This window comes from Empidonax traillii, unplaced genomic scaffold (assembly GCF_003031625.1).
Source record: "Empidonax traillii isolate 1590-97213 ecotype Southwest subspecies unplaced genomic scaffold, ASM303162v1 scaffold197:size915647, whole genome shotgun sequence".
NCBI lineage: Eukaryota > Metazoa > Chordata > Aves > Passeriformes > Tyrannidae > Empidonax > Empidonax traillii.
The window spans coordinates 503,815-514,330 of NW_020955390.1; the positions used below are offsets into that span (position 1 = coordinate 503,815).

The 10,516-nt window shown below is 43.8% G+C and overlaps 1 protein-coding gene across 1 annotated transcript in view; it reads left to right on the top strand.

The window, feature by feature from the left end:
• GRHL1 (grainyhead like transcription factor 1) overlaps window positions 1–6,364 on the top strand; it is a 39,019-nt gene extending 32,655 nt beyond the window's left edge. Inside the window, exons 12-16 of the mRNA XM_027886927.1 lie at window positions 836–873; window positions 976–1,064; window positions 2,803–2,888; window positions 4,497–4,561; window positions 5,711–6,364. Of these exons, the coding sequence (XP_027742728.1) occupies window positions 836–873; window positions 976–1,064; window positions 2,803–2,888; window positions 4,497–4,561; window positions 5,711–5,825 (393 nt within the window). The 3' untranslated portion in view covers window positions 5,826–6,364. The remainder of the gene's footprint in view (window positions 1–835; window positions 874–975; window positions 1,065–2,802; window positions 2,889–4,496; window positions 4,562–5,710) is intronic.
• Window positions 6,365–10,516: the final 4,152 nt, after the last annotated feature.

A 10,516-nucleotide genomic window follows, 5' to 3' on the forward strand; every position in this document is an offset into this window, starting at 1 on the left:
CTCATGGATGTGGGGATGAAGAGGCTCTGGGATGCTGTGTGTGCACACGAAATGTCAGACTGTCTGCATCAATGCTGCAGTCAAATACAGGCAGAGTCTCATGTGAGCAAGGGTTGTTGCTCCAAGCTGCATTGGCAGGAGTTAACTGGGGATGTTTTCCTATCAAATTAGTTTCCTATGAAGTCCAGTTTCCATGAATCTGAAAGGGTTTTTACAGAGCAACTCTGCTGAGTGAATTGCAGGCTGGTTTTCCCTGGCAGTGCCCGTTGGGATCCTGGTGTGCTGTTGTACAGTGCAGGCTCCTCCACCCGCCTGCTGCAGGGTGAGAAGCCGTCCTGTGGAACTGGCACGTGTGTCAGCTCTGTGATCTGCTGCCAGAGCACCCTGCCTCAGTGTTCCTGGAAAGTTCCAGTTTACAGGAAACTGGAAGGGAAAAAATTATTGTGCAACCAGGTTTCAAAATCTTGGACTTGCCTGAGCTGGGAGTTCTGGTGTGCTCTTAATATAATCTAAACTTTTTATAAGAGCATTGTCTAGGCTCCTAGCAGGGATGGAGAATAAACTTCTGCATGTTTTCCTACAAAGGCCCTAGTGCTGAGGTCTGTCAGAGGACTCTGCACCAGTCCAGGTAGAAAGAGGATTAACTGTTTTTTATTCCTGTCTCTCTCATTGGAGATCCTTTAATCCTTTTTATGAAAAAAGGTAAAGTGGATGCTTACTGGCTTTTGGAAGATTGATTGAAAGTGTCATTTGATACAGGTTTGAAAGATTATAAGAAGAAATGAATTCTAGTTCTGGATAAAATTTTCACGAAATCTCTCCTTTGTTTTGAAAGGTCCTTCCTGTTGCTTCAGAAGAACTGGAGGGTGAAAGGTAAGAGCTGCCCTTCTTCAACCTACTGATGTCTTGCTCTCAGACAGAGGGATAAGTCCCTGTAATTGTACAATTGCTGACTTTTTGCCCTGTCAATGACAGCTCCAACCTGAAGAGAGGAGCTTATATTGGTGAAGAGGACTTCATTGCTACTCCAAATAAGATGGCCAGAATAGAAGAGCCAAAAAGAGGTATTTTCTTCTTTCAGTGACTGAATAGTTGGAGTATTTGTCCATTATGATAGAGAGATGCAGCTGAGGTTAAAGAGTGTTTTAATTTATTTTGGTATATACTTCAGCTTGATTTCTCTGGCTTTGAGTAGTGACAGTTTGTGTATCAGGATGTAGTTCAGCTCTGCAAATCTTTTAGTGCCATAATGTTTGGGGTTTTCTGCCAACTCAGACACTAATTGGCTCTGAACCTGTAAGGAAAGAAAGTCAAAAGGAGGTGAGCAGCTTACCAGTCTCCCTAGTGGATTGGGGAAGAGAATTTATCATGTAATCCACTACAAAATCTGGAAATCTGCTCCAGGACTTCAAGCAATACTCAAGAACTGGTTTTAGGTATAAGATTGTTGCATCTTTCATGATGCCAGAAAATGGGCTAAGAGAATATTCTGCTAATTTTAACTGTGTTTCAAGCTTTGCAATTTCACGTGGGACTGGATGTTGCTGTGATGTTGTGGAAGGAGATAATAGGTCCCTTTGGAGTGGTGGAGATGGTCTACTTGCCTGATGACGGTCATGTGTGGAAGAACCACAATGAAACTTGAAAGATTAAACTTGTGTTGCAGCAAAGGTTTAGTCTAGCAAGTCTGACCATAATGGGGCTGCACTTCTGTAGTCTGGATAAACTAGTAAGGATTTTATAAAAGGCAATTAGACTTCTTGTTTTTTCATGTTTCTGTATGCCATAAAACAAGACCCATTGCATTCTTTCTCCTTTGACTGGGTGTCATCTGACCTGTGCTGTAACTGAGAGCATGTGTGCTGTCTTCCTTTTTTAGATCTACAGTCCTTCTTTTTTAAACCTGCCTTTAGCAGAGGAAATGCATCCAGGTGCTGTGCTGTCCTGAGTTGACCTTGTTCAATTAGAAATGCCAGTAGTTGTTCCCTGTTGCAGGTGTGTCAAAGCTGTGGCTGATAAACGCCTGCAAAGAATCCAGTCTGAAATACCTAGTCATTAGGAGGTGGATTAAAGACAGCAAAGCTGTTAAAGTCCAAGCTTTCTTGCTCTTCTGGCTTATTCCTCAACCTTAATTCAGTTTGTAATGAGGCTGATGTTACATACAGTGACTCTGTGCTAGCTTGAGAACGCTAGGGATTCTCACCTAATTGGGCTTCTTAGTCCTTCATTCCCCTCCTAGCAGGAGACCAAGCCTGTATTGTCTGTCAGCTGTGGTGGTATGAGCATTACTGAAACCCAGCAAGGGATAGGAAGAGAGATGAGACAGCTAGGAGGAGCAGAGGACTGTACAAATAAATTATTTAAAAATTAGAAGATGTCCAGGATGGGCTTCACGTGGTGTGGTAGCATCTGTCAGATCATTTGACTGTGCCAAGTCTTAGGGCAGATAACCTGTGAGATACAGAGGAACCCAAGAGTCTCAAAGGTTTGTGTTTTCTCCTTTCTGTATTTCAAGTATGACCTTTTTTCAAAGAATAGAGAAAATACCAAATAGAGAAAATATTCAAGTGTTTTGACAATAAAGATGCTTGACCATGCAATAGCTTTATGTGCAAAAAAAAGTGTGTTTTGAGCTAACCTAGCCATGCATGTTTGTGATGCAGTCTGCAGTGGATACTGAACATAAGTCCATCTCTTCATAAAATCCTCAAGGTGTGTCACTGTGTGCTTAGCCACTGTGGGATACAGATCTTTTAGAGGACCAATTACACAGTTAATTCCTCTGTCCAAATTGCTTTTCAGTGTTGCTGTATGTCCGAAAAGAGTCAGAGGAAGTGTTTGATGCACTAATGTTAAAGACACCATCTCTGAAAGGCCTAATGGAAGCGGTAAGTGATGAGGTTGTTTTACAGTCTTTGCCTCCTACTTGAGACAGAGCGAGTAGCCCTGGCTACCCAGTCCTGACACACTGGACAGTCACAGGAGTCACACTCTCAATCACAGCTTGTGTCCACATATTTCTGCCCTTCTGGATAAGAAGCATAAGGCTGATTTCCTTTCAATAACATGGAAATTAATTTAAGTAATGCTTTAATTTATTATTAAGGGACTTCAGGAAGCTTCTCTTTTAAGCACCTTCTCCCACATCTGTGGGGTCTGGGTGTAAGAAGCCTTCCTGAAAATCCACACATGTCAGACTTGATGACTGGATGTTCCTCTTGTCAGAGAGGGTATTTTAGTTAGAAGATGGAGTGATTCTCAGAATGTGTTCAGTGGTTTGGGTTTGTTTCAGTCTTTCAAAGCCTTGTTTGGGGGCCTCCCCTCTCATTTCATGAGCAGCAATGCAGAGCTCCAAGTCCCAGCTTCTGTGTGTGCTTGAAGACTGTTATATATCTGTGCACATGTGTGAAATTGCTCTCTGGCACTTGACTTTCAAAACAGCCTTCCACTACCCCTGCTGCTGCAGTGCAAGGGAAGTACAGAGCTTAAGTCCAAGGAATGGTGTAATGTTTGGCAGGAGCTCAAAACTGACGTTTCTGTCTGTCTCTTTCTGTGACTAATGCCTTGCTGATGCTCAGAGCACAGGAGCTTGGGGCTCTACAGACAGGTCTTGCCATGAGCTTTGAGACCCAGAGACGGTTCTGTAACCAGAATCTTTATCTCTCCCTGGCTTTGAGGCTTTGCCAGCACAGACAGCTAGAGGTGGGGAGCTATTGGAGAGAGGTATTGAAGGCTGTGAAATCCTCCCTTGCTCTGTGGTCCTGAAATGAAGCTGCACCTTTGTTACACTTGGATTTCTCAAAGCAAGGAACCAAGAGCTCACAGCTGGGCCTTGGGGGAAACTCCGTGTGCTTTTTCTGCGTGCTGAAACAGCGTATTGGTTTGGTACTTGTTGTTGGTGTGATAGAGCAATTTGCCAAAGTAAACCAGGCTTAGGTTACTGACCTCCTGACTTTCTGGAGTGCAGTGAGGTGCCATGGTCAATTGGCTGTGGTTTCACACTGACATCACCTCGCTGGGTAAGGGGAATGTTTCTGATCACCTTGTGCCCTTAGCAGCAGAGAGCTTCACTCCGCTGCTATTTTCTTCCTGCTGTCATGACTAGTTTTCATTTGATCCCTCTGGCACTGAACTTAAAAATGTGTTTCAGTATGCTAAGAGAACAGACGGTCAAGAGAGAATGAGAGTCAGGGTGTGGAGAGGGTTTTTAATGCATTGGCTTTTGGGTGTAGGGGCAGGAGGTTGCTGTATGAGAAGTCAGTGGCCAGGTTTCAAACATAATTAAATTTTTTTCACAGAAGTTGGCAAACAGCAGAGGAGGGTTTCTCATCTGTAGGCTTATGCTGTAAGTCAGGATGTAGTGTTGCCTTTATAGAGCAGAGCAGTTGCCTTCATTTGCAGGCTTTTTTTTTTTTGTTCCCTTCTGTAAAATAGGAAGGGGAGAATGGTGCCAGCAGTCTTCTTGCCTTACCAATGATTGCTGTCTTTCATTCTAGATATCTGACAAGTATGACGTTCCTTTTGATAAAATAGGAAAAATCTTCAAAAAGTGTAAAAAAGGGTGAGTACGTACCTATGCAAAAACTGCCTGAGAATATGAACACCTTTTTTCAAAACTGTAGGCAGGTCTGCTTTATAATTCCTCATACACTGCACGTATATGAAAGCCACGCGCAGTTATGTGTGTGTGTGTGCACAACATACACACATTCCAACATCATTCCTAGAGCTGAAGACTGGAAGACTATAGGAAGGGTGCTATAGAAATATGTAACTTCCTGGGTAAATACAAGTCATAGAACCTCTGTGAGCTAATTGCTAGTTGAACTGAAGTTGATCATGTCAGAGGAAGAGGAGTTCAGTTTGTTTAAAGACTCACAGTGATGATGAACCTCCTTCAGTGCATGTTAAATTGTTCCAGTGGTTGATTGTGCTCACTATATCTCCATATGGCTACAATTACTACACCTGGTTTTCTTTTTGTGAGCTCAATTGAAGAGCACTTTATTGTGTTTGTTTCTCACAGAGGCCACACTCCACCATGTTTTCATTTTGTGGCATAAATAATGGGATTCACTTTTGCTTTTCCTTTTAATTTCTCAGTAACTTTTTGGGGTTTTTTCTAAAGTCACTTTGATGTTTCAGCCCCTTCACCAAAGCCCTTCTGGCTGGAAAATTACATCTTTCAAGGATTGTACTTTTATAGCAGAATTACCCCACCAGAATAGCTGCAAAAGTTTAGAATTTATGGTACCTAATCATTGCTAAGCACAGCTTTGTATGCATGTGTGCCCACAAACACACAGGTATCAGCCTTTCTGGCAAATGGAAGAAGTGGCCAAGTATTGGTGGTTTCTTCCCTGCAAACTCTGTAGGGTTTTGTGCTGATAGTTTATAAACTGTCAAGCAAACCCATTAAGAGCCCCACGTGTCTGCAGCTTCAGGAGGATTTCTGCCAAGATCTCTCTCCCTTCCTGGTCCAGGAGCCTGATTTAACCCTTCCATTCAGATCCTAAAAGTGTGGTTGCAAGTTTTGATGGCAGGTTTAGGTAAGGACAGCCAGATCTGCTATAGGAAGCAATGAGTCAGAGAGAGGTGAGCAGAGATCTGGTGTTACTCCTGGATAGTCCAGGCTTTCTGAGATTTGAGGGTGCCTTTGCTGTCTCTGGCATTTAGAACTGTAATATATCTAATTGTTTTATTTTTCCAGAATTCTGGTCAACATGGATGATAACATTGTGAAACACTATTCTAACGAAGATACCTTCCAGTTGCAGATTGAAGAAGTTGGAGGATCTTATAAGCTCACTCTGACTGAGATCTAAAATCACAGATCCTCTGTGGATTTTAAACAAAGGTCTCAAGTGAACACTTTCCCATAATTCAGCATGTTGGGCAAAACACTAATGACCTTCTCCAGAAGAAAGCCATGTGTTGACTTGTTCTGGGGAGCAGAGCAGTGGTTTTGCTTAATACATTTGTGTTTCTGTTCTTGCTCATGACCTTGTTTGCACTTGAAATGAGCGAGCAAAGATCTGCAATTAAATGGAGAGCATGTATATATTTATACTAGTGTATAAAACACTAGTAAATACAGGAGGGTAAAACTCCTGGAAGGTGGCCTTTTAGACTGGTGATATCTTATTTATCTATTCAGTAACCATGTTTGAGCCCTTTATCAGCTAATACCATTTTACTGGACTGTTTTCTGCTAGGTACAGCTGCACAACTACTAATTAATATTAGTAGGAGTTGCATGCAGGTTGGACAAAAGTCTTTATAATGTTTACTTGTGACCAGGGCAGACTGTTGAAATCCTTTGTGTCACTGTGGGGGAACATAAAACTGCCTTGCTTATGAAGAACTCGCCTTAGTAACTGTGTGAACTCTCATCAGATGAAGCTATATTGTATATAAGTGCAATATATTTTTGAAGGTTTGTAAATGTGTACATACAAGTGATATATAATATATATAAAATATGGTGTTCTGTATATACCGTGAATATATGCAACGAAGCCCATCGAAAAGGATGCCATATACAGAGAAAACATATTTAACATAGATATTTAAAAATGGACAAACCCTTAACATGCACCAAAGGTGAGCACACATTTGTACGTTCATAGGAGGCACAAGGGACCTGCTTGTTCAACATGGATCTTCCTGTGTGGGAGGAAAACAGTACTGGCTCTCTCCTAAACCCTCCTGCACAGCCAGGTGATGGCAGTCCTAGCTTCTCTTAAGAACTGCCACTTTGAAACAGCTGGGTACTGCTGCCCTGGGAGGTAATTTGGGCCAAGTTTGAGAGTTGGGTCCCAGGAGGAGCTGAGCAGACGCAGTTCCCTTGAAGTCTCACTTCTAGGGGTCAGGAAGGTGGAATTTTTTTTTTTTTTTGTAGCAGTGTACTTATGGCTCAGCTGGATGCTGCCCACACCAGCAGCTCAGGCTGGATGAACCCATGGGCTGGTGCCAGCTTGCAGAATCCTAGGATGTCAACAACTGGAAATGCACAGGCAAGGTTTTTGAGAGAGGAAGGTGGCATCATGGCTCAGCAGGCCAAGCATTAGCAGGGAGTAGGGCCTGCAAGCAGGTTACACATTCCTGGTGTCTGTGCATCACATGGACCTGCTGCTGAGCTGGAGAGACCACACAGCTGCAAGCATCATGAGCCTAGAACCAGCTAGGAGTGCCAAACACCTCTAAAAGATACTGCTCTGCACTATTTACTCTTTGTGTGTGTGTGCTTATGAAGGAAAGGCACCCTCTGGTTAGTAGCGAGGGAGGAGCATTTAAACAGCAGTACTTGGCTCTAAGGCAAAAATGTGCATTACATGGTAAGCAGATGAATGTGAGTGCCATGTTCAGTGTCAAGAGAATTTATTAGGGATCTGGATAATGAAAAAGGTTTATAATGTTTTTAGATGGCACAAAGCTTCACCTGCCTCAGGACATGAAGGCCAACCTGTAAAGCGTGGAGAAATAGTCCAGAAAAGTAGGATATGCTTCTGTTTAATAATTAATGATTCCACTTGATAGTTAACGAATCATAACCCAAATTGTTCAGCTCTGTCGTGGTGCTGTTTGGAAGAGGGAGGTTAAATGCCACATTGAGTTGATCAGCAGGAGCATGGCCTGCAGGAAATCGGAGATCCACCTTTTGCCCTACTTGGCATCGCTGAGGCCTCTGCTGGAGAGCGGTGCCCTGCCAGCAGAGCCTGGTCCTACTGGATGTCTCAGAGAGACCAAACCATCCGGTCCTTCAGGCAGAGCTCGTGGCTTCTGAAGCAGAAGGGCTGGATGATTTGGCTGGTTGAGAGTCACGTTCAGAAGGGAAGGTTGATGGGAGCAGCCTCCCAAGCTTGTGGAAGTGCTCTCCCCATCCATTGCAAGCACAAGTAGTGGGTGTAATTTGTGGAGATTCAGGTCAGGTGTTGAGGAGGTTTCCTCTAGTGAGAAGAGCAGGTTGCTCAGGAAGGTGGTGGTTTGGCATTGGAGGTCTTCAGAGCCAGGCTGGGCAAAGCTATCTCTGGACTGTCACCGGTGTAATTGATTGTCCCTTGGTGCTGAGACTAGGTGACCACTTCAAGTCCCTCCCCACCTTATCTTTTAATGACTTACATGAAATACAGTATTTTAGGATTTGTATTTGGATCAATCCTGAGCTGGTTCACGGACCACTCCATTCCCCCCTCCTTCCTTCTCCTCCTCTGTTGATGGGCCCACCATGGCTGACAGTACTCTGGGCACCACATGCTCCCCTCTTTGCTCTGTGGCTGGAGTTGAGCAAACTCCACATGGAGGCATCTTTGTGGGCATGTGGACAGAACCCATGGGCTCAAAGCTGAAGGAGAGAAGCTGATGTGCAGCACAACATGCAGAGACTTGGCCAACACCTGCCACCCCATACAGGAAACCACCGCCTGCAGAGCAGCCACGGGACTCGCCAACCCGCCACTTGGGCTTCCCTTCATCAGTCACGGGAATAATGTTACTATGGCAAGGGAATTTTTTTAAAAACCTGATATATAGAATACATATATATATATTTACACATTTTTATTGAAAATGGAAGTTTTATTACAGAAACTCGGTCTAGGGTCAGGGAAATAGATTTTAGAGTCTCCATAGAGGTAAGATTGACATGAATGTTATTTCTTTTTACTACTTAATGAAGTATGTGAACTAAATCTGATGATTGTTTTCCACTATAAGATACTCTGGGACACGGGTCTTATAACAGTAGCAGCAATGTCATGTATGTTTTATGAAACTGATTTTTTTTTTGTTTTGCTTGCTGTTTTTTAATTGAAAATGTATTTTAAACCAAGCTATTAAATTTTTTATGTTCATTTCTAATTATGAGTCTTTTATATAACAAACACATCTACTCTTATCCTTTTGTTTTTCCTTTGACAGGGAATTTGTAAAACACCCGTGATCATTTCCTTGTTTTTTTGCAAAAAAAAAAAAAAAAAATCCCAGTGCCAGCCTTGCTGCTGTTCCTGCATAAGAAATGGTCAGTCCTGTTCTCACTCTCTGCTTTATTTCAACTCATTCATTTCAATTCATTTTGCATTTGTGGGGAAGCTGTGCAGCGTTTTGTTTGCATAGGACCCTTTGGCAGGAGAGCAAAACATCCATTGGTAAGCTCACGTGCGCAGTTGGGTCAGCGATGCCTGGTGGCCTCTGCTGGAGGGGTGTTGCCGCCGTCTGGGCCCTGTGCAGCAGTGGATGGGCTCTGCTGTCCCTGTAGATGTGGAAGATGAGGTGTGGGCTGACAGTGGTGCTGGCAGCTGTCCCTAGCTGCCAGTTCACGGTGCTTCTTGAAACTTCCAGCCCACAATCTCTACAGGGAGAAGTGGATGCCCTTCCAGGAGGAGCTGGTTGTAATGGTTGTAATGTAATGTAACTTCCTGGGAGGCGCAGGAACCACTGGTGAAGCTGCACGTACTGACTTTCCCAAGCTGAAAACAAAATTCGTGCTAATATCTCCCAGATAACCCTAATGCCACAGTGTATTGAGGGATGTTCACCTCTTCTTTTCACTGTCAGAAAATGTCTCAACAAGCTTTTGCTGCAGCTGGCTCCCCAGCCCCTGCAGCGGGTGCTGTCCTGGGGCAGATTCTGTGCCGGCACCTTCCCAGCTCTGGATTTGCATCAACATGCCCAGGGCCGGGTGGGGAGCAGCGTGGGTGGCAGAAAGTTTCTGGGGTAGGAAAAGGCAGGTAAACCTTTTATTTATTTCCTTATTTATTTCTAGTTCCTCTGCAGGCTGTGCTGTAGTTCTGTGTCTCAGATGTAGGAATATGCTGCAGCGTGTCACCTGGCGAGTCATGGCATGCCTTGGGTGGCGCACAAGTGCTGGGGGATGCCCTGTGTCATCTCCACCTGACTTGGTGTCACTGACAGACTGAGCGGGGTGTTGCCCTCATAAAGTTGGTGTGTGGCATGGTGACCGTCTCACAGCAGACCTCAGCATGAGGCTGGATGGGCTGCAGGGCTGGCTGTGAAACCTCCTCTCCCCTTGGCGTGTGACACCGTAATTTTCCTCAGCCTTTCCGTGGTGTACACGTGTATGTCTGTGCCAGCCCTCCCTCCTCCTGACACACTGTCAGCCCTTTTCTATTCAAGTGAGTTTAAAGGAAGTAAAGTGAGCCCCCAAAGATGCAGCTTTGAACTCTCAAGGCAGGCAGACGTCCATGGAGATCCGTGCATCTTCCCTGGGGCGTGACTCGGGGCTCTACTACAGCAAACATTTAGTTAGGCTTCTAAGATCTGACTTTTCTTATGGGAAAACTGAATTCACATTAGTCTCCAGCTTCTTGATGGAGCTTTTGTCTATTAATTGCAAAACCTTTTTGTAAGAGCATGGAACTTAGATGCTCCTCTGTTTGGTTTGTTTGTACTTTAAATCATTTGACTTATGATTAAATTATTAAATATTAGACAATATTTAGACAACACCTCAACTAGATTAATTGGTCCAATATAAGAGTTCTTATACTTTTTTTAC